Here is a 24,987-nt window from a genome sequence, read left to right as displayed (position 1 = left end):
CCCAGTCTGTAGCTTGTCATTTCATCCTCTTTACAGGGCAAAAGTTTTAAATTTTGGTGGAATTCAGGTTATCAATTTTTCCTTTTATGGTTCATGCTTTTGGTATCAAGTGTAAAAACTGTTTCCCTAGTTTAGATCCTCAGGATTTCCTCCTAAGCTTTTTTCTTCCGAAATCAAATTTTTATGTTTTACATTTTAGTCCATGACCCCACTGTAAGTTAATTTTTGTATGGGGTGTGAGGTTTAGGTTGAGGTCCTTTTTTAATTTTTTTTTAAACCTATGGATATCTAATTGTTCCAGGACCATTTGCTGAGAAGGCTATTTTTCCTTTACTGAATTGCTCTTTTACACCTCTGCCAAAAATCAGTTTGGCATATTTATACAGATCTATTTCTGGGTTCTCTATTCTATTCCATTGATCTATGCATCTATCCTTTGACAAATACTACACAGTGTTTATTAGTATATAATAGTATGGCTTGAAATCAGGTAAAATGCTTATCCCATTTTATCCTTTTTCAAGACAGTTGTAGCTTTTCTAGTTCCTTTGCCTTTTCATATAAATTTGAGAAGAATACTGTCTGTATCTAAAAAACCCCATATTGCTGGGAATGTAGGTTTAGGGGTTTTGGGTAGATGGTCTTTACCAAATTGATTTTTAAATTGGTGGTGCAGCCAGTTGACTTATTGAAAGGAAGGGTCTTGATGGCCTTATGAAATGGTCAGGTGGTCTGTGTTGCTAATGACTCAGAAGGTCCACTGTCCTGCCTCAAAATGTTTCTCCCAATCTGAATGAAATACACTAGCTAGACACTCATTGTTTTGAGTAAAGGCATTTTTTTTTAAATGTAAAACTTCTTAGAAAGGTCAACATTTTATACTGCTGTCATTTTTACAGCAGTGGAATAGTTTCTCTGTTTCTTTCCTCCTTACGCAAGCACAAAAAGCATGGGATGGGTGGGGAAAGGAAGGAAGAACAATTTTTGGATCAGAGAATGCTTCGCTTGCACCGCAGGAGGTTACTGAGTGCTTTTTCCAGTTGAAGCACAGACAGGAGTTTTGAAAAGGATCTGAAGCCTAATTTAACCTTTTAACAATTTTGCATCATTTTTATATTAAATAACTATAATTTTAAAAGTATAGATACTACATTTGAGAAGTTTATTTTACAATTTATTTTCAAATGGCTCTGCATTTGTTTAAAATACTGCATTTGTTGATGCCTCCTCCAAAGTGCATCTTGTAAAAAGCAAAAGCATCCTGCTAATGATAGCTCTTTTCTCAAGAATGACAGCATGTTCTTATTTTACTTACACAATGAGATGATATACCACCAAGTTATAAGAATGAAGCACACATTATATTTCACAAAAAACATCTAAGTTTTACTTACCTCATCTGGGAACATAATTTTAGTATTTCATATCTTCTCAAGTTTCACAGAAACATCCTAAGTAATTAGCCTATGTAGATACAAAGAATTTGAAAGCGTTATTATATTTTCCTGTTGCAGTTTTACTTACAGAAAACTATTTACAATTTAATAGCATTGAAAACTTTCGTTCAATATATTTGTTTTACACAGTGATTCAGGTTGTACTAAGTGAAGTATAGAGTCTACTCCTATGGACCTATTACTTTATAATTTGTCTTGTTTCCTAGATCATAATGAGTATCATGTTTTGACTTCCTTTCCTGAACTTTTAGAAGACCTGTTCTACAAAATGTATATTTCACTTATTTTCAGCTTTCCCCACCATGATTGCTATGGTGTAATAACATTTTGATAGCTTTCACAATTGTGAAGTTTATACTGTTTGTATTTTGTATATCAGGCTGCACATAAGCTCCATCCAGCAAGAGTTTTATTTAAAATAAGGATATGGCACTTTCCCAGGAGCAGGGAAAGAACTGTGATTAATAGGTTAAGGATGAAATTTCCTTAGAGTAAGAATATAATTTTCAAATTGATGAGAAGGGACCAAAACTCATGATGGGCAAAGGGATTGTAAGAAAATACCCTTATTCTCTGCATTAGTTCAGGTCTCTTGACCTGGATGAATTATATTCCTGGGGACTGATAGTACCTTTCAGTGGGATTGCAAAGCCACTCTTGATGATCTTTGAGAATGCGTAGAGAGTAAGAGGATAGTGTACAAATACCATTCCATGTATAGAATGACCATAAATTACAACCAGTGAACTCCCAGACAGGATTCTAGAATATAATATTAAAGGGTGATTTGTGGGCTTCCCTGGTGGTTCAGTGGTTGAGAATCCACCTGCCAATGCAGGGGACACAGGTTCGAGCCCTGGTCCAGGAAGATCCCACATGCCATAGAGCAACTAAGCCCATGTGCCACAACTACTGAGCCTGTGCTCTGGAGCCTGCGAGCCACAACTACTGAGCCTGTGTGCTGCAACTACTGAAGCCTGCGTGCCTAGAGCCCGTGCTCCACAACAAGAGAAGCCACCACAATGAGAAGCCCACACACCGCAACGAAGAGTAGCCCCCACTCGCCACAATTAGAGAAAGCCCGTGCACAGCAATGAAGACCCAACACAACCAAAAATAAGTAAATAAAATAAATATATTTATAAAAAGAAAAAAGGTGATTTGTGAGGAGATATTAGAGCAAATACTAACCCTTGAGCCAATTTTATGTTCTTGAAGAGAACCAGCACGTAGACCTTGCCATTCCATTTTGTGTAAAGTCACTAGATCCAGGAACTGTAGTTGACATAGAACATATGGACTTTATGAAGGCATTTGACAAAGTTTGTCTTAATATTCCTAAAGACGGTATGAATAAATACAAACTGGTTACACAAATAATTGTGTAGTTTAATAACCAGCTGAAGCGCTGTATCTGTAATGTGCAGAGTAGTGGATTAGTATCAACCAAGCAGATATGACATGCCATAGCCTCAACTTTGTCATATTCAACATTTTTTATCAATAAATTAGATGAATAAAACAACTTGCAAGGATCAATTTTGCAGAAGATACAAAGCTTAGAATTTTCTGGGTACTGAAGTCACTAAAGTCTGAGTTTAAAACGTACATATGGGGCTTCCTTGGTGGTGCAGTGGTTGAGAGTCCGCCTGCTGATGCAGGGGACATGGGTTCGTGCCCTGGTCTGGGAAAATCCCACATGCCATGGAGCAGCTAGGCCCGTGAGCCATGGCCTCTGAGGCTGCATGTCCAGAGCCTGTGCTCCACAACGGGAGAGACCACAATAGTGAGAGGCCCGCGTACCTCAAAAAAACCCCAAAACAAACAAACAAACAAAAAACATACATATGTATGTGTATATATACATAAAAATATATTTTATTTATTTATATTTGCAGTTATATTTCTTGTTGTGCCCTTGCACCTGAAAAGCCAAATGCTCACATAATAGAATGAGGGTTATTGGTTGTAAGGGATAGGTAGCTTTAGGGGAAAAGGAGAATAGTGGAGGAAGATTGGGCATGGATCCTGAAGGGCAAGTAGGGCAACTAGGTCTCATCAGGGACTGAAGTAAGGAATTGGAAGTTCACTGGGTATGAGACACTGACTGGTTCCATATTTTCCTCTCTTACTCTGGATCCACAATGTCTTTTTCTCATCTTCTCTCTATGTGTCTGCTCATTTTTCTCTCTCATCCCAATAATGTGGCTTACTCTGTACATCGCACGTGACCCTTCTTTATTATGGCCACCCTAAAGGTGTCCAAATTGCCTGGTCTTCAACACTTACAGGCCTAGCTGGCTCATCCCAGCTCAGGGCTTGGTTCTTCTAGGTCTTATGTCCAACCCTCATCCACCACTCAGCCATGGTAGGGTGGATGGGTGGAGGGGGTTTTAGTCATATAACCATACAGAGCAACCAGGACTGTGGAAGGTGGATTCTCTACAAAAGGGGAAATAAGTGGGAAGGAATGGTTTGGTATATTCAGTATAATGAGACATGGTTTTACAGTGCAGTGTGGTTTTTTTGTTTTTTTTTCCTGCGGTACGCGGGCCTCTCACTGCCGTGTCCACTCCTGTTGCGGAGCACAGGCTCTGGATGTGCAGGCTCAGTGGCCATGGCTCACGGGCCTATCCGCTCCGCGGCACGTGGGATCTTCCCGGACCAGGGCACGAACCCGTGTCCCCTGCATTGGCAGGCAGACTCTCAACCACTGCGGCCACCAGGGAAGCCCAAGTGCAGTGTGTTTTTAAATAGGGGCTTTATTTAACATAAAAGCCAGTTATAGTATATAATAACAACATATAATTACCAAAAATACAAAAGACCATTGTGATCTAAGGTTGAGTAAGATGATGTTACTAATGGTATTATTAATGAGATATTATAATGAGGGAAGTTTGAATCCTCTCCTATTCTGCTTTAGTGAGACCAGCTGAAGTATTCAATTCTGGGCACCATACCTTGAAACAGATAGAGAACACTGGAACAAGTTCAGAGAAAATTATCTAGAATGAGGAAGAAATTCAAAACCATGTCATATGGGAAACAGCTGAAGGAATTGGAAGTGTTGACCTGGAGAATTAGAAGATACAGAGTGTTCCTAATAGCTGTCTTTAAATATTAGAATAAGGCCTGGGTTATTCCTCATGGTTGCCAGGTGGTTTAGGACCTGTGGATGCTGCAGGGAGGAAGATTTGGGGTCAGCAAGAGAAAGAATTTCCTCATAGACAAAACCATCAGAGGATGGAACAGGCTGCTTTACAAAGTAGTTTCCCATCACTTGGGACGCTGAAATAGAGCCTGGATAACAACTTATCTAGCTTGGAATAGTCTCAATGAACCCATCCAGAGCTTGAACCAGGTTATATTTATGATTTCTTTCAAACTTCTTTTATAAATCTGTAAATTTGGTGTCAGTGGCAGTTAGGTGATTGATGTAGTCATTCATCTGTATCCCATAGTATTATATCATGGTTTTTAATTTGAATTTTTTATTATTTAAGTTTAAATGAGAAAAACGTTAATGTATAAAAAATTTTTTTTGAATTTTATTTTATTTTTTTATAGAGAATGTTCTTATTAGTTAACCATTTTATACATAGGTCAATCCCAATCTCCCAGTTCATCCTACCACCCCCACTACCACTTTCCCCACTTGGTGTCCATACGTTTGTTCTCTACATCTGTGTCTCTATTTCTGCCCTGCAAACCGGTTCATCTGTACCATTTTTCTAGGTTCCACATTTATGCATTAATATACGATATTTGTTTTTCTCTTGCTGACTTACTCTGTATGACAGTCTCCAGATCCGTCCACGTCTCTACAAATGACCCAATTTCGTTCCTTTTTATGGCTGAGTAATATTCCATTGTATATATATACCACATCTTCTTTATCCATTTGTCTGTCAATGGGCACTTAGATTGTTTCCATGACCTGGCTATTGTAAATAGTGCTGCAATGAACATTGGGGTGCATGTGTCTTTTTGAATTATGATTTTCTCTGGGTATATGCCCAGTAGTGGGATTGCTGGGTCATATGGTAACTCTATTTTTAGTTTTTTAAGGAACCTCCATACTGTTCTCCATAGTGGCTGTATCAATTTACATTCCCACCAACAGTGCAAGAGGGTTCCCTTTTCTCCACACCCTCTCCAACATTTGTTGTTTGTAGATTTTCCAATGATCCCCATTCTAACCAGTGTGAGGTGATACCTCATTGTAGTTTTGATTTGCATTTCTCTAATGATTAGTGATGTTGAGCATCCTTTCATGTGTTTCTTGGCAGTCTGTATATCTTCTTTGGAGAAATGTCCATTTAGGTCTTCTGCTCATTTTTGGATTGCATTGTTTGTTTTCTTAATATTGAGCTGCGTGAGCAGTTTATATATTTTGGAGATTAATCCTTTGTCCATTGATTCATTTGCAAATATTTTCTCCCATTCTGAGGGTTATCTTTTCGTCTTGTTTGTAGTTTCCTTTGCTTTGCAAAAGCTTTTAAGTTTCGTTAGGTCCCATTTGTTTATTTTTGTTTTTATTTCCATTACTCTAGGAGGTGGATCAGAAAAGATCTTGCTGTGATTTATATCAAAGAATGTTCTTCCTATGTTTTCCTCTAAGAGTTTTATAGTGTCCCATCTTACATTTTGGTCTCTAATCCATTTTGAGTTTATTTTTGTGTATGGTGTTAGGGAGTGTTCTAATTTCATTCCTTTACATGAAGCTGTCCAGTTTTCCCAGCACCACTTACTGAAGAGACTGTCTTTTCTCCATTGTATATCTTTGCCTCCTTTGTCATAGATTAGGTGACCATAGGTGCGTGGGTTTATCTCTGAGCTTTCTATCCTGTTCCATTGATCTATATTTCTGTTTTTGTGCCATTACCATACTGTCTTGATTACTGTAGCTTTGTAGTATAGTTTGAAGTCCAGGAGCATGATTCCTCCAGCTCTGTGTTTTTCCATCAAGGCTGCTTTGGCTATTCGGGGTCTTCTGTGTCTCCATACAAATTTTAAGATTTTTGTTCTAGTTCTGTAAAAAAATGCCATTGGTAATTTGATAGGGATCGCATTGAATCTGTAGATTGCTTTGGGTAGTATAGTCATTTTGACAATATTGATTCTTCCAATCCAAGAACATGGTCTATATCTCCATCTGTTTGTATCATCTTTAATTTCTTTCATCAGTATCTTATAGTTTTCTGCATACAGGTCTTCTGTCTCCCTAGGTAGGTTTATTCCTAGGTTTTTTATTCTTTTTGTTGCAGTGGTAAATGGGAGTATTTCCTTAATTTCTCTTTCAGATTTTTTCATCATTAGTGTATAGGAATGCAAGAGATTTCTGTGCATTAATTTTGTATCCTGCTACTTTACCAAATTCGTTGATTAGCTCTAGTAATTTTCTGTGGCATCTTAGGATTTTCTATGTATAGTATCATGTCATCTGCAAACAGTGACAGTTTTACTTCTTCTTTTCCAATTTTCCAATTTGTATTCCTTTTATTTCTTTTTCTTCTCTGCTGTGGCTAGGACTTCCAAAACTATGTTGAATAATAGTGGCAAGAGTGGACCTCCTTGTCTTGTTCCTGATTTTAGAGGAAATGCTTTCAGTTTTTCCACCATTGAGAGTGATGTTTGCTGTGGGTTTGTCATATATGGCCTTTATTATGTTGAGGTAGGTTCCCTATATGCCTACTTTCTGGAGAGTTTTTATCATAAATGAGTGTTGAATTTTGTCAAAAGTTTTTTCTGCATCTATTGAGATGATCATATGGTTTTTCTTCTTCTGTTTGTTAATTTGGTATATCACATTGATTGATTTGCGTATATTGAAGAATCCTTGCATCCCTGGGATACATCCCACTTGATCATGGTGTATCATCCTTTTAATGTGTTGTTGGATTCTGTTTGCTAGTATTCTGTTGAGGATGTTTGCATCTGTATTCATCAGTGATGTTGGTCTGTAATTTTCTCTTTTTGTAGTATCTTTTTCTGGTTTTGGTATCAGGGTGATGGTGGCCTCATAGAATGAGTTTGGGAGTGTTTCTTCCTCTGCAATTTTTAGGAAGAGTTTGAGAAGAATGAGTCTTAGATTTTCTCTAAATGTTTGATAGAATTCACCTGTGAAGCCATCAGGTCCTGGACTTTGTTTGTTGGAAGATTTTTAATCACAGTTTCAATTTCATTACTTATGATTGGTGTGTTCATATTTTATATTTCTTCCTGGTTCTGTCTTGGAAGGTTATACCTTCCTAAGAATTTGTCCATTTCTTCCAGGTTATACATTTTATTGGCATAGACTTGCTTGTAGTAGTCTCTTATGATGCTTTGTATTTCTGTGGTGTCCATTGTAACTTCTCCTTTTTCTTTTCTAGTTTTATTGATTTGAGTCTTCTCCCTCTTTTTCTTGATGAGTCTGGCTAATGGTTTATCAATTTTGTGTATCTTCTCAAAGAACTAGCTTTTAGTTTTATTGATCTTTGCTATTGTTTTCTTTGTTTCTATTTCACTTATTTCTGCTCTGATGTTTATGATTTCTTTCCTTCTACTAACTTTGGGTTTTGTTTGTTCTTCTTCCTCTAGTTCCTTTAGGTGTAAGGTTAGATTGTTTATTTGAGATTTTTCTTGTTCCTTGAGGTAGGCTTGTATTGCTATAAACTTCCCTCTTAGAACTGCTTTTGCTGCATCCCATAGGTTTGGGATCGTCGTGTTTTCATTGTCATTTGTCTCTAGGTATTTTTTGATTTCCTCTTTGATTTCTTCAGTCATCTCTTGGTTATTTAGTAACATATTGTTTAGCCTTCATGTGCCTGTGTTTTTTAATGTTTTTTTTCCCTGTAATTGATTTCTAATCTCATAGCATTGTGGTCACAAAAGATGCTTGATGTGATTTCCATTTTCTTAAATTTACTGAGGCTTGATTTGTGACCAAGATGTGATCTATCCTGGAGAATGTTCTGTGTGCACTTCAGAAAAAAGTGTAATCTGCTGTTTTTGGATGGAATGTCCTATAAATATTAATAAAATCTATCTGGTCTATTGTGTCATTTAAAGCTTGTGTTTCCTTCTTAATTTTCTGTTTGGATGATCTGTCCATTGGTGTAAGTAAGGTATTAAAGTCCCCCACTATTATTGTGGTACTGTTGATTTCCCCTGTTTTAGCTGTTAGCAGTTGCCTTATGTATTGAGGTGCTCCTATCTTGGGTGCATATATATTTATAATTGTTATATCTTCTTCTTGGATTGATCCCTTGATCATTATGTAGTGTCCTTCCTTGTCTCTTATAACATTCTTTATTTTAAAGTCTATTTTACCTGATGAATATTGCTACTCCAGCTTTCTTTTGATTTCCATTTGCATGGAATGTCTTTTTCCATCCCCTCACTTTCAGTCTGTATGTGTCCCTAGGTCTGAAGTGGGTCTCTTGTAGACAGCATATATATGGGTCTTGTTTTTGTATCCATTCAGCAAGCCTGTGTCTTTTGATTGGAGCATTTAATCCATTCACGTTTAAGGTAATTATTGATATGTATGTTCCTATGACCATTTTCTTAATTGTTTTGGGTTTGTTTTTGTAGGTCCTTTTCTTCTCTTGTGTTTCCCAGTTAGAGAAGTTCCTTTACCATTTGTTGTAGAGCTGGTTTGGTGGTGCTGAATTCTCTTAGCTTTTACTTGTCTGTAAAGCTTTTGATTTCTTTGTAGAATCTGAATGAGATCCTTGCTGAGTAGAATAATGTTGGTTATAGGTTCTTCCCTTTCATCCGTTTAAATATATCATGCCACTCCCTTCTGGCTTGGAGAGTTTCTGCTGAGAAATCAGCTGTTAACCTTATGGGAGTTCCCTTGTATGTTATTTGTCATTTTTCCCTTGTTGCTTTCAATAATTTTTCTTTGTGTTTAATTTTTGTCAGTTTGATTACTGTGTGTCTCAGCGTGTTTCTCCTTGGGTTTATCCTGCCTGGGACTCTCTGCACTTACTGGACTTGGGTGGCTATTTCCTTTCCCATGTTAGTGAAGTGTTAGACTATAATCTCTTCAAATATTTTCTTGGGTCCTTTCTCTCTCTCTTCTCCTTCTGGGACCCCTATAATGCAAATGTTGTTACGTTTAATGTTGTCCCAGAGATCTCTTAGGCTGTCTTTATTTCTTTTCATTTTTTTTTCTTTATTCTGTTCCACAGCAGTGAATTCCACCATTCTGTCTTCCAGGTCACTTATCTGTGCTTATGCCTCAGTTATTCTGCTATTGATTCCTTCTCGTGTATTTTTCATTTCAGTTATTGTATTGTTTATCTCTGTTTGTTTGTTCTTTAATTCTCCTAGGTGTTTGTTCTTTAATTCTTCTAGCTCTTTCTTAATCATTTCTTGCATATTCTTGATCTTTGCCTCCACTCTTTTCCCGAGGTTTTTTTTTTTATCATTTTCACTATCATTATTCTGAATTCTTTTTCTGGAAGGTTGCCTATCTCCACTTCATTTAGTTGTTTTTTGGGGTTTTATTTTGTTCCTTCATGTGGTACATATCCCTCTGCCTTTCCATCTTGTGTATCTTTCTGTGAATGTGGTTTTTGTTCCACAGGTTGCAGGATTATACTTCTTCTTGCTTCCACTGTCTGCCCTCTCAAAAATTATTATTAGTTTGTTTCAACCGTCTCTTGTATAATGGCATGGATAGGCACAGATGGTGGATGGCATTGATTGGCAGATATGGTGGCATCACTCAGTTATAGGAGCAGTTTCTACAGTCCTAAGGGAGGTTGCATTAAGAGTAAGCATTCCTTGTATAATCTAAGAGTTTTAGTGCCCTGGAACAAATATTTAACAAAGCTTTGTCCCGTCTTTGGTGAATAGCGAGACAAGTAGAGGCCACTTGAAGAATATTTGTATACTTGAGACAGAAAAAAGAATTACCTTTCTCTTGACTTTGCTAAAATTCCATTTTTCACTGCCCCTATCTGGCCAAAGATATATAAGCATTTTATCTGAAGGAAGTAAGATGATTTAGCTGACATTCATATGGTAGATAAATATGATACAAATACAGGCATAAGTGCTGATTTTAAAATAGACTTGGGTTTAATGCCGACTTCTCTACTTAGCAGCTGGTTATCTAACTTCAGTAGTCCCCGTTTCCTTAAGTGTAAAATAGGTATAATCATACCTACCTGAGGGGAAAAGTACTATCTGATTTAGGCAAAAGAGATTAGGTTCAAAGTGTTCCTCCTATATCTGGTTTTATGACAGAATGTTAAATCCTATAAAAATCTTAAAATGTTAAAAAACATCTAATGTTTTTAAAATGTTAAAAAACATCTAAGTTCCTGAACAGGAACTTAGAGTTTATTTGGCCCAATGTCATAATTTTATAAATGAGGGAAATGAGATCTGAAGAAGCTAAGAAGCATCTCCAGGATCACAATGCAGTTGGAAGTGAAAGGCCAGTGATTTATTCCCACATCATGGAAAAGTCATCTTAAAATAAGAATTGTAAAGATGTTTTCATCATTTTTAGTTTTATTTTATGGAAAATATTTCAAGAGTAAATCTTTCTTAGAGATACCATGGAGAAATTATTACTCTGAACATCCCTATTCTAATTCCAAGATTTTGTGTCAGTCGATATCATGCCAGTTTTTAAAATTTTATCCAGATGTATGCAGTGTTGCAAGTATTACTCCATGGCATAGCACAGTATACATTTACTTCATTTAACCAACATGGTTACAATAACATCTTCAGTTGAACGTTATGTTTTAGAATTAAAAAACTATCATTTCAGTAAATGTCTGTTCTATTTTCTAGATGTCTCCAGAAGAAAAAGTTTGTAAGTACTGTGGAGTCAGCTATCTAATTCTTCATGAGTTTAAGGCTATGGAAGAAAAAGTGAAAGCGATGGAAAAAGAGATGAAATTTTATCAAGGAAGTGTAGAACGTGAAAAGAGCCTTCAAGAAACACTACAGACTCTTAGCCAAGATTTTGAACAGTACAAAATTGACAGTGAATCCAAAATGGAAAGGTTAGAATATGTTATTCTTTTCTGTCATTTATTTAGTTTGGAAGAAAAGTACAGAGTATAGACTTGACTTTGTTTTTCTAGAATTTCTCTGCATCAAGTATAATTTATACCTTAATACATTTGAGTTTGTTTATTATTACTGATTACTAAATATACTTCTTAAATATAATTTGAGCATTCCTTTGAGGTGTATATTTCTATCAATAATTAGAAACCAATTGATTCAGTAACTATAAGTTGTGATGGGTTGATTTAACTTTTCCCCAGATATATATCTTAATTTTATCATTAGGAAAGTTTATCTATCAAAAATCAGGTGAATTTTGGTAGATTTGATATCTAACGTTTGTTTTTAAACGTGCTTGAATATTTAGATTTATAGAATAAGGCTTTCATGTTATGAAAAGGAGGCCAAAACATTAAAATTGATTTAGAATCACATGATTCTAAATCAGTGAAACTGGAATAAAATTAAAGATTGGTTTCCTAATGTTGAGTCTAATCAGCAAGTTAGTCTGCCTAAAGACACCTCACTGAGCTTATACAAACACTTCTACAAAAGGGTTTTTGCTGTTGTTTCATGGCTTTTCCTTTGAATGAATATGTCTCCATTTAAAATATTGACAGTTGGGCCTTCCCTGGTGGTGCAGTGGTTGAGAGTCTGCCTGCCGATGCAGGGGACATGGGTTCGTGCCCGGGTCCGGGAAAATCCCACATGCCGCAGAGCGGCTGGACTCATGAGCCATGGCTGCTGAGCCTGCGCGTCCGGAGCCTGTGCTCCGCAATGGGAGAGGCCAAAACAGTGAGAGGCCCGCATACCGCAAAAAAAACAAAAGAAAAAACAAAAGAAAATATCGACAGTTGTGTTAGTAAACTATGAACTAATGAATATAATGAAATCGTGTCCTTATAAAGTAGAAACTTTCTTAAATCTCTTAGGATTAAGTACTCCTATTAAATTTTATTACAAATTTGAATAATTACATTAAATACCAATTCTTAGTCCTTTGCTAAGAAAATTTTGTTATATTTTCTTGAATTTCAAGTCTGAATAGTAAAGTATTTAATAATGTTTGAGTGGAAAAATTAAAAATATTTAGTTTAAAATTTTAAATTTGGAGGGTTTTTGCCTGTCAGATTCTTTTGTTTGGTGTTACTCCTACTTTCTTGAATAATATATTATATAAATAATACATAAACATACGAAATAAAAGAAGTATTGATATATAGAAGAAAAGGCAAGAAAGTCCTTTTTTATCCTTCTGATTGCTTTCTTCTTACTGGAGATAAAAAAATAAAAAAACGCTTTTAATGGTTTGGTATATATCTTTCTAGATCCTTCATTTTGCCTTAAACTTTATTATAGATATATCCTTTAAATATATGTAATGTTTATATATACCATGTAGTTTTAAAACTATTTTTTAATAGACTCGTTTTTAATATAAGTAATATAATAAATATATTGGTCTGTGACTTTTGCCACTTAATTTTATATACTGGAAATTGTTCCATGTTAATGCATATAGATCTATCTTGTTCTTAACTGCTGCAAAGTCTTCCTTACTAAGAATATGCTATAATTTACTTAACCATTTCTCTTTTCAACATTTAGATTATTCCAGTATTTATGATTACACATAGTAGTTTTATTTATATTCTTGTGTACATATGTTTTCCATAGGATAAATTCCTAGAAGTGGAATTGCTGAAAAGAAAGTAAATACCAATTTAAAGTTTTGGTGGACATTATACCAAATTGTCCTTTGAGAAGATAGGGTTAATTTGTATTTGGCCAATAGTTTATAAAGTGGTCATTTCCTTACATCTTGTTAATACTGGAGTCTTCTTAATTTTTCTCAAATTTTCACATTTTTCTTCAGCAGAAAAAATGTTACTTCATTGTTATTTAATTTGTTTCTTTATTGCTAGTGAGGTTGAACTTTTTTTCATATGTTTATTAGATATTTATGTTTTGTCAGTGAGTTACTTGTTCATATATATTGTCCAATTTTCTACAGTATTATTTGTATTTTTTGTTTATATATAGGAGTTTTTAATATAATATGGACTCATACTTTGATTACATATTGCTAATATTTTCTCATTGCTGCTTATCTTATTGTTTATTGTATTTTTTTTCTGTATCAATTTTTAAAAAGTATGCCAAATTCTGGTAAGGTTCTGAGTCAAGTCCCTTTGGTTGCAAACAACAGAAACTTACTCTGGCTTTTGCTAACCTAGATTCAAGCAAGTTGAAAAACAACATAAGTTTAAAACTTTTATAGTGTTGTTGTTCTGGTAAGGCTTTTAATGTATGAGTTAGATTTATAATTTCATGGGTTTTTTTGTTGTTGTTTTATAAATATTTATTTATTTATTGTTGTCCCAATATCATTCTTTAAATTCTTCATCCTTTCTCACTTGATTTGAAATGGCACCTATTATAGTCTTATTCTGGACTCTGTTTTATGCTATTGATCTATAATCTATCACTGGGTGTCTTAGTCCATTTGGGCTGCTATAACAAAGTAGTAGACTGGGTGACTTATAACAATATTATTTATTTCTCACAGTTCTGGAGGCTGGGAAGCCTAGGATCAAAGTGCTAGCATATTTGTTACCTGGTGACAGCCCCTTCCTGGTTCATAGACAGCTGTCTTCTTGCTGTGTCCTCATATGGCATTGAAGGCAAGGGAGCTCTCTGGAGTCTCTTTTATAAGGATACTAATCCCATTCATGAGAGCTTCATCCTTAGGACCTAATCACCTCCCAAAGGCCAAACCTCCAAATATCATCACATTGGACAATAGATTTCAACTTAAGAGTTTTGGGAGGACACAAATATCCAGTGTATAGGAGTGGGTCAGCAACACACTTTTAACTACTTTTGCTTTATATGTTTTGATATTTTGTAGGGCAACTGTTTGTTTTGCTTTTCATATTATCCTGGCTTTTCTAACATTTTCTAGATGAATTAGAATCAGCTTATCAGATTCCATAAAACATTCTATATTATGATTTAGATTGGAGTTGCATTTGCTTTCTAGAGCAATTTGACATCTTAAGAATTTACATCTTTATAATCTTCAGTCTTTTTATCCTGGTACATGGTATTTTACCCCCATTTATTCAGGCTTTGTTTAAATTACTCAATAAAAGTTTGGAATTTTCTTGCATATTCCATATTAGTTTAATTCCTGGACATGTAACTTTTGTTGCTGTTGGGGATGGGATCTTTTTGTTCATTAGATTTTTAAATTTTTCTGAATGCTATTGATTTTCATATATTGACTTTGTAACTAGCTCACTTACTGAATTCTTTTATTACTTGTATTTGTTTTTCAGTTGATTTTCTTGAATATATTACATATATTCATTTTATATATACACAGTACACATATATAAGACAATCACATTATATGCAAATAGTAACTGTCTTACCTTTACATTTCTAATACTTCCCCACTCCCTGTCCTTTTTGTCTCGTTAACTTGGATTAGACCTTTAGAACAGTATTGAACAGTAAACTTGTAGAGTGCATCTTTGTCTTATTTCTGATTTAATGTGAACCCATCTAGTGTGTTTCTATGTTAAATTGGGTGTTGGCTATAGGTTTCTTTTCTTTTCTTTTTTTTTTTTTTTTTTTTTTTGTGGTACGCGGGCCTCTCACTGTTGTGGCCTCTCCCGTTGCGGAGCACAGGCTCCAGACGCGCAGGCTCAGCGGCCATGGCTCACGGGCCCAGCCGCTCCGCGGCCTGTGGGATCTTCCCGAACCGGGGCACGAACCCGCGTCCCCTGCATCGGCAGGCAGACTCTCAACCACTGCGCCACCAGGGAAGCCTGGCTATAGGTTTCTTAAAGATGACTTTTATCAAAGGAATTTCCCTTTTTTTCTAGCTCCTTAAGGTTAATATTTTAATCAGCAATTGAATTTTAACAAATGCTTTACTATCTTCTTTGTTGTAAATTAATTGTCCCTATATGCATGGGTTTATTTCTGGGCTCTCAATTCTGTTCCATTGATCTATGTATCTTTTTCTGTCAATACCATGCTATTTTGATTACTACGGCTTTGAAATATTGTTTGAAATCAGGGAGTGTGATACCTCCAGCTTTATTCTTTTTTCCTCAGGATTGCTTTGGTTATTTAGGGTCTTTTGTGGTTCCATATACATTTTAGAATTTTTTGTTTTACTTCTGTGAACAATGTCTTTGGGACTTTGATGGGGATTGCGTTGAATCTGTAGATTGCTTTAGGTAATATGGACATTTTAACAATGTTAATTCTTTCAGTCCATGAGCATGGAATATCTTTCCATTTATTTGTGTCTTCAGTTTCTTTCAACAATGTCTTAGAGTTTTCAGGTCTTTCACCTCCTTGGTTAAATTTATTTCTGGGTGCTTTATTCTTTTTGATGCAGTTGTAAATAGAATTTTCTTTATTTCTCTTTCTGCTAACTCATTATTAGTGTATAGAAACCCAACCGATTTTTGTATGTTGATTTTGTACCCTGGAACTTTACTCATTTATTATTTCTAATAGTTTTTTTTGTGGATTCTTTAGGGTTTTCTATATCTAAAATCATATCATCTGCAAATAGTGACAATTTTACTTCTTCCTTTTCAATTTGGATGCTTTTTACTTATTTTTCTTGCATGATTGCTCTAGTTAAAACTTCCAGTATTATGTTGAATAAGAATGGTGAGAATGCATATCCTTGTCTTGTTCGTGACTTTAGGGGGATAGCTTTCAGTTTTTCACCATTGGGTATGATGTTAGCTGTGGGTTTGTCATGTATGGCCTTTATTATGTTGAGGTACATTCCTTCTATACTAACTTTATTGAGAGTTTCTATCATAAATGGGTGTTGAATCTTTTCAAATGCTTTTTCTGCATCTATGAAATGAGATCATGGTTTTTATCCTTCACTTTGTTATAGTGATGTATCATGTTGATTGATTTGTGGAAGTTGAAGCATCCCTGGAATAAATCCCACTTGATCAAGGTTATTATACTTTTAATCTATTGTTTTATTAATCTAATATTTTGTTGAGAATTTTTGCATCTATGTTCATCAGAGATATTGGCCTGTAATTTTGTGTGTGTGTGTGTGTGTGTGTGTGTGTGTGTGTGTGTGTGGGGTCATTGTCTGGTTTTTGTATCACAGTGATGTTGACCTCATAAAAATGAGTTAGGAAGTCTTCCTTCCTCTTCAAGTTTTTTTTTTTTTTTTTTTTTTTTGTGGTACACGGGCCTCTCACTGTTGTGGCCTCTCCCATTGCAGAGCACAGGCTCCGGACACGCAGGCTCAGCGGCCATGGCTCACGGGCCCAGCCACTCCATGGCCTGTGGGATCTTCCCGGACCGGGGCACGAACCCACGTCCCCTGCATCGGCAGACAGACTCTCAACCACTGCACCACCAGGGAAGCCCCTCTTCAAGTTTTTTGGAGTAGTTTGAGAAGGATAGATATTAAATCTTCTTTGACTATTTAGTAGAATTTACCTGTGAGGCCCTCTGGTCTTCTGGTGGACTTTTGTTTCATGGGAACTTTTGGATTACTGTTTCCATCTCTGTACTAGGGATTGGTCTATTCAGATTTTCTATTTCTTCATGACTCAGTCTTGGAAAGCTGTATGATTCTAAGAATTTGTCCATTTCTAGGTTGTCCAATTTTTGGCATATAGCTGTTCATTATATTTTATTATAATCCTTTGTATTTTTGTGGTATCCATTGTTATTTCTTCTCTTTTGTTTCTGATTTTATTGATTTTATTAACAGAGCCTCCTCTCTCTCTTTTTTCTTAGTTAGTTTAGCTAAAGGTTTGTCAATTTTGTTTATCTTTGCAAAGAACCAGATCTTAGTTTCATTGATCTTTTCTGTTGTGTTTTTAGTCTCTATTTCATTTATTTCCTCTCTGATCTTTATTATTTCCTTCCTTCTACTGACTTAGGACTTTATTTGTTCTTCTTTTTCTAGTTCCTTTACATGTATGGTTAGATTGTTTAATATTGTTCTTGTTTCATTGAGACTTTTTTTGTTTCTTGAGGTAAGCCTGTATTGCTATAAACTTCCCTCTTAGAACTGCTTTTGTTGCATTCCATAGATTTTGGTATTTTATATTCTTATTTTCATTTGTCTTCAGGTAATTTTTTATTTCTTCTTTCATTTCTTCATTGAACCAATAGTTGTTAAGTACCATGTTGTTCAGCCTCACATATTTGTGACTTTTCCAGCTTTCTTCTTGCAGTTTATTTCTGTTTTCATACCATTGTGATTGGGAAGGATGATTCATATGAATTCAGTCTTTAAATTTATTGAGACTTGTTTTATGTCCCAACATATAGTCTATTCTTCAGAAAGTTTTGTGCACACTTGAAAGAAAATGTGTATTCTGCTGCATTGGAATGGAATTTTCTGTACAAATCTATCACATTGATCTGGTCTAATGTTTCACATAAGGCCAGTGTTTCCTTGTTGACTTTCTGTCTAGATGATCTATTTATTGATGTAAGTGGAGTGTTAAATTCCCTACTATTACTGGGTTGCTATCAGTTTCTCCCTCTAGGTCTGCTAATAAGTGTTTTATATATTTTTGTGCTCCTAGATTAAGTGCATATATATTAATAACTGTTATGTCTTCCTGATGAATGATCCCTTTATCATTATATACTGTCCATTATTGTCTCATGTTAACTTTTTTGGCTTGAAGTCTGTTTTGTCTGATGTGAGTATGTCTATACCCACTTTCTTTTGGCTGCCATTTGCTTGGAGTATCATCTTCCATTCTTTCACTCTGAGCCCGTGTTTGTCTTTAAAGCTTTAGACCTTTTCAAAGAACCAGATTTTAGCTTAACTGATCAAATCTGTTTCTTTACTATTTCATTAATTTACACTCTTATTTTTATTTATTTATTATGCTTTAAAAAATTTCTAGTTTTCTTACTAGTTACCTCACCAAAGCCTTGGCTAATTTTTCAGTCTCTTTTCCTAGTAGTTACATTTAAAGTTATTAAGTTTCCTTGTGGTAATAAGTTTTCACAACAAAATTTTGATAATAGTGTTTTATTTTTATTTACTTTTAAATAAGATGGGAGTTCAGTTTTATTTCCTTTTTAATCTAAGACTTTGGAAGAACATTTTTTAAGTTTTCTAAGTGGATACCTTTTATTTTTTGCTATCTTTTTATTTATGTCCATTTTTTATTCCACCATGGACAGAGAATGTGACTTATTTAGAAGAACTTACTGAGAGTTTAAAAAACAGTGAGTTTTTGGAACTACCCCATAACTACTTGAAAATGAGGCATGTTCTCAGCTAGGTCCAAGATGGCAGAAGACTCGACTTACAGTGAACCTTGAGCCTCATTATATGCTCCTTGTAATACCTTAGCATGCTAAATAACATACCCACCAGTGCCATGACAGTTCTAAGGCTAACCATAAAAGGCCAAAAAGTGGGCAGTGGCCCAATTCCTGGAAATTCCCTCCCCTTCCCCAAAATAGTTGGAATAATCCTTACAGTCATTAGGCTATGAAATTACCCAGTCCCCAAAAACTAACCACCCCATGTTTCGGGGCCTCTCGCCTTCTGAGATGGTCCACACTGTCTGTGGAGTGTCTATCTTTCTAAATAAATCCACTTCTTACCTATTTTGATAAGGTGAAAAAAAAGAAAATGAGGCATGTTCTTTGTATTAGGGATATAACTTTTTAATAGATCCATTAAAGTGCACCGGTTAATTGTGCTATTCAAAATCTGTATGTCTTTGCTTATTCTTGCCTATTTCACTTGGCAAATCATAGGGGAATATTAAAATCTTCCAAAATGAATGTGGGTTTGTCCATTTCTATCTATTGCAAGGTTAGGTTGATGGGATTTTTAAGACCTCTCTTTTTGGATTACATATGTTTTAGTATAGAATATTTTTCTTGACCTACTTTAACTTTTCTAACACTTGATTTTTTTAAAAAAATTATTTATTTATTTTTATACAGCAGGTTCTTATTAGTTATCTATTTTATACATATTAGTGTATATATGTCAATCCCAATCTCCCAATTCATCCCACCCACACTCCCCCACCCTGCTTTCCCACCTTGGTGTCCATACGTTTGTTCTCTACATCTGTGTCTCTATTTCTACCTTGCAAACTGGTTCATCTCTACCATTTTTCTAGATTCCACATATATGCATTAATATACGATATTTGTTTTCCTCTTTCTGACATAACTTCACTCTGTAAGACAGTCTCTAGGTCCATCCACGTCTCTACAAGTGACCCAATTTCGTTCCTTTTTATGGCTGAGTAATATTCCATTGTGTATATGTACCACATCTTCTTTATCCATTTGTCTGTCGATGGGCATTTAGGTTGCTTCCATGACCTGGCTATTGTAAATAGTGCTGCAGTGAACATTGGGGTGCATGTGTCTTTTTGAATTATGTTTTTCTCTGGGTATTTGCTCAGGAGTGGGATTACTGGGTCATATGGTAGTTCTATTTTTAGTTTTTTAAGGAATCTCCATACTGTTCTCCATAGTGGCTGTATCAGTTTACATTCCCACCAACAGTGCAAGAGGGTTCCCTTTTCTCCACACCCTCTCTAGCATTTGCTGTTTGTAGATTTTCTAATGATGCCTGTTTCTAACACTTGTTTTTTAAAATTATATTTTGTAACATTACACTTCACAAATGTTTTATGCTGGCTTTTTTATTGAAGTATAGTTGATTTATAATATTATATTAATTTCAGATGTAAAGCATAGTGATTCAGTATTTTTACAGGTTATACTCCATTCAAAGTTATTACAAGGTAATGGCTATAATTCCCTGTGCTATATTCTTTGTTGCTTATCTATTTTATACATAATAGTTTGTATCTCTTAATCCCATAACTGTAATTTGCCCCTCCCCCTCCCCTCTTCCCTTTGGTAACTGACTTAAAAAAATCAATAAACTTTAATTTTTTGAGCAGTTTTAGGTTCACAGCAAAATCTAGTGGAATGTACAGAGTTCCCATATACCTGCTGCCCCTACACACCTACCCCCACTGTATACATCCCACATCACAGTGAAACATTTGTTATAGTCAATGAACCTACCTTGGCACAGCATTATCACCCCAAATCCATAGCTTATATTTGGGTTCACTCTTGGCACTGTACATTCTATGGGTTTTGACAAATGTGTAATGCCATGTATCTACCATTGTAGTATTATACAGTATAGATACGCTGCCCTAGAAATCCTCTGTGTTCTGTTCTGCATGTTTGTCCCTCCCTCCCCTCTAAGGACGGACAATCAGTGTTCTATTTGTTGTCTCCATAGTTTTGCCTTTTCCAGAATGTCATATGGTTGGAATCATATAGTGTGTAGCTTTTTCAGATTAGCTTCTTTCAGTTAGTAATATGTGTTTAAGTTTACTCCACGTCTTTTCATGACTTGATAGCTCGTTTGTTTTTAGCACTGAATAATATCCCATTCCGTGGATGAACCTCAGTTTATTTATCTATTCATCAACTGAAGGACACCTGGGTTGCTTCCAAGTTTTGGCAGTTATGAATAAAGCTGATGTAAATATCCATGTGCAGGTTTTTGTGTGAACACATATTTTCAGCTCCTTTGGGTAAATACCAAAGAGTGTGATTGCTGAATCATATAGTAGAAGTATGTATAATTTGTGAGAATCTACCAAATTATCTTCCAAAGTGGCTCTATCATTTTGTGTTCCCTGCAGCAATGATTGAGAGTTCCTGTTACCAAATTCTCACCACGCTTTGGTGTTGTTGGTGTTTTGGATTTTGGCCATTCTAATAGGTGTATAGTAGTATCTCATTGTTGTTTTAATTTACATTTCCTTGATGACATATGAAGTTAAACGTCTTTTAAATATGCTTGTTATCTGTATATCTTCCTCGCTGAGGTGTTCGTTCAGGTCTTTTGTCCATTTTAAATCAGATAGTTTGTTTTCTTATTGTTGAGTTTTAGAAGTTCTTTGTATATTTTGAATAATAGTCCTTTATCAGATGTCTTTTGCAAACATTTTCTCCCAGTATGTGGCTTGTCTTCCATTTCTCTTGACATTCTCTTTTGTAGAGCAGAAGTTTTAAAATTTAATGAAGTCCTGCTTATTGTTTCTTTCATGAGTCTTGCCTTTGGTGTTGTATCTAAAAAGTCACTGCTGTACCCAAGGTCATCTAGGTTTTCTCCTATGTTATCTTAAAGGAGTTTTACAGTTGTGTATTTTACATTAGGTCTGTGATTTCATCTGAGTTAATTTTTGTCAAGTGTGTATGACCTATGTCTAGATTCATTTTTTTTCTTTGCATGTAGATGTTGTCTAGTTGTTTCGATCTCCACACGTCTTTGCTCCATTGCATTGCCTTTGCTCCTTTGTCAAAGATCAGTTGACCATATTTATTTGGTTTTATTTCTGGACTCTGTTCTGTTCCATTAATCTATATGTCTTCCACCAAAATCACAGTATCTTGAATATTGTAGCCTTATAGTAAGTCTTGAAGCTAGGCAGTATCAGTCCTTCAACTTTGTTCTTTTCCTTCAATATTGAGCTGTCTATTCTGGGTCTTTTCCCTCTCCATATAAACTTCAGAATTTGTTTGTCCATATCCACAAAATAACTTATTGAGATTTTTGTTTGGGATTGAATTAAATCTATAGATCAAGTTGGGAGGAATTGATGTCTTGACAATATTGAATCTTAACTATGCACAAACATGGAATATCTCTTCATTTATTTAGTTCTTTGTTTTTGTCCATATGAATTTTATAGTTTTCATCATATAGTTCTTATACATATTTCATTAGAGTTTGTACATTTATACCTACATTTTTGGGAGGGACTAATGTAAATGGTAATGAGTTTTAATTTCGAATTCCATACGTTCATGGTATATAGGAAAGTTACTGACTTTTGTATAATTAACCTTCTATCTTGCAACCTTGCTATAAGCACTTGTTAGTTCCAAGTTTCTTTGTTGATTCTGTTTCTTTGTTGATTCTTTCAGGTTTTCTGTATAGGTGATCATGTCATCAGTGAACAAAGACAGTTTTATTTCTGCTTTCCCAATCTGTATACCTTTATTTTTTTTTCTTGTCTTATTGCATTAGTTAGGACTTCAGATACAATGTTAAATAGCAGTGGTGAGAGGGGACATCCTTGTTTTGTTCTTGATCTTAACAGGAAACCTTCAAGTTTTTCACTGTTAAATATGGTATGAACTGTAGATTTTTTGTAAATTTCTTTTATTTATTTATTTTTCTGCTCTGTGTGGCATGTGGGATGTTAGTTCCCTGACCAGGGATTGAACCCGTGCCCCTGCAGTGGAAGTGCAGAGTCCTAACCACTGGACCTCCAGGGAATTCCCTAAATGTTCTTTATAAAACTAAGGAAGTTTCTTTCTATTCCTAGTTTGCTGACAGGTTTTTTTTTTTTTTTTTGGTATTTATTTATTTGGCTGCATTGGGTCTTAGCTGCAGCATGTGGGTTCTTTCATTGCAGTGCATGGGCTTCTCTCTAGTTGTGGTGTGCAGGCTCTAGAGCACACGGGCTTAGTTGCCCCATGGCATGTGGAATCTTAGTTCCCCCACCAGGGATCGAACCCACATTCCCTGCATTGGAAGACGGATTCTTAACCACTGGACTGCCAGGGAAGGCCCTGCTGACAGTTTTTAACATGAATGAATGTTGGATTTTGTCAAAATATTTTTCTTCATCTATTGATATGATCATGTGACTTTTCTTCTTTAGCCTGTTGATGTGATGGATTACATTAATCGATTTTCAAATGTTGAACCAGGTTTGATACCTGGAATAAATCCCATTTGGTTGTGGTGCATAATTTTTTTAATATATTTTAAAATTTGATTCACTAATATTTTGTTGAGAAGTTTTACATCTATGTTCATGAGAGATATTGATCTATAGTTTTCTTTTCTTGAATTTTTGTCTGGTTTGGTATTAGGGTAATGCTGGCCTCATTGAATGAGTTGGGAAATATTCTCTTCACTTCAATCTTTTGGAAGAGCGAATTGGTATAACTTTTTCCTTAAAAAATGGTAGAATTTTTTAAGGAAATTAAAAAATTTGGTAGAATTTATCAGTGAATCCATCTGGACCTGGTGATTTCTGTTTTGGAAGTTTATTAATTGTTGATGATATTTCTCTTATAGATACAGTTATGTTCAGATTGTCTATTTATTCTTGTGTGAGTTTTGGCATTTCTTTTAAGGAGTTGATTCATTTTATCTTGGTGATCAAATTTGTGGGCCTGGAGTTATTCATAGTATTTCTTTAAAACATTTTTTTATACTTTTTTTCTGTTGAAGTATAGTTGATGTATAATATTATATGTCACAGGTGTACAACATAGTGGTTCTAAATTTTTAAAGGTTACACTCCATTTATAGTTATTATAAAATATTGGCTGTATTCCCTGTGTTGTACAGTATATCCTTGTAGTTTATTTTATACATAATAGTTTGTACCTCTGAGTCCCCTACTCTTGTATTGCCCCTTCCTCCTTTTCTCTCCCCACTGGTAACCACTTGTTTATTCTCTATATCTATGAGTCTGTTTTCATTTTGTTGTATTCATTAGTTTGTTTTATTTTTCCACATATAAGTGATATCATACAGTGTTCATCTTTCTGTCTAACTTATGTCATTTAGCATAATGCCCTCCAAGTCCATTCATGTTGTTACAAATGGAAAGATTTCATTCTTTTTTTTATGGCTGAGTAGTATTCCATTGTACATATATACACCACATCTTCTTTATCCATTCATCTCTTGATGGACACTTAGGTTGCTTTCATATTTTGGCTATTGTAAATAATGCTGCTATGAACATTGGGGTGTATATATCTTTTTGAATTAATGTTTTCATTTTCTTTGGATATATACCCAGGAGTGGAATTGCTGGATCATACGGTAATTTTGTTTTTAGCTTTTTGAGGGATCTCTAGTGATGACTCCTCTTAATTTCTTTCTTTTCTTTTTTTTTTTTTTTTTGCAGTACATGGGCCTCTCACTTTTGTGGCCTCTCCCGTTGCGGAGCACAGGCTCCGGACGCGCAGGCTCAGTGGCCATGGCTCACGGGCCTAGCCGCTTCACGGCATGTGGGATCTTCCCAGACCAGGGCACGAACCCATGTCCCCTGCATCAGCAGATGGACTCTCAACCACTGCGCCACCAGGGAAGCTCTCCTCTTAATTTCTGATACTAGCAATTTGTATCTTCTCTCTTCTTCTTTGTTCGCCTTACCTGAAGATTATCAATTTTATTGATCTTTTTAAAGAACCAGCTTTTGGTTTTATTGATTTTTCTCTATTGATTTCCTATTTCAGTTTCATTTATTTCTGCTCTAATTATTATTATTTCGTTTCTTCTGCTTACTTTGTATTTAATTTGCTCTTCTTTTTCTAGTTTCCTAAGGTGGAAGCTTAAATTATTGATTTTAGATCTTTCCTCTTTTCAAATAAATGT

At 35.2% G+C, this 24,987-nt stretch overlaps 1 protein-coding gene across 2 annotated transcripts in view; it reads left to right on the top strand.

Moving 5' to 3' along the window:
• Positions 1-24,987, top strand: part of LEKR1 (leucine, glutamate and lysine rich 1) — a 271,409-nt gene that overhangs the window by 25,967 nt on the left and 220,455 nt on the right. For both annotated transcript variants that reach the window (XM_082840350.1, XM_082840351.1), the window contains one exon: positions 11,262-11,476. In XM_082840350.1, the coding sequence (XP_082696476.1) occupies positions 11,262-11,476 (215 nt within the window). The remainder of the gene's footprint in view (positions 1-11,261; positions 11,477-24,987) is intronic.

This window comes from Leucopleurus acutus (genome assembly GCF_964270905.1).
Source record: "Leucopleurus acutus genome assembly, chromosome: 5".
Classification (NCBI taxonomy): domain Eukaryota; kingdom Metazoa; phylum Chordata; class Mammalia; order Artiodactyla; family Delphinidae; genus Leucopleurus; species Leucopleurus acutus.
The sequence above is the reverse complement of the archived record's forward strand: the minus strand, read 5'-3'. Positions and strand labels throughout refer to the sequence as shown.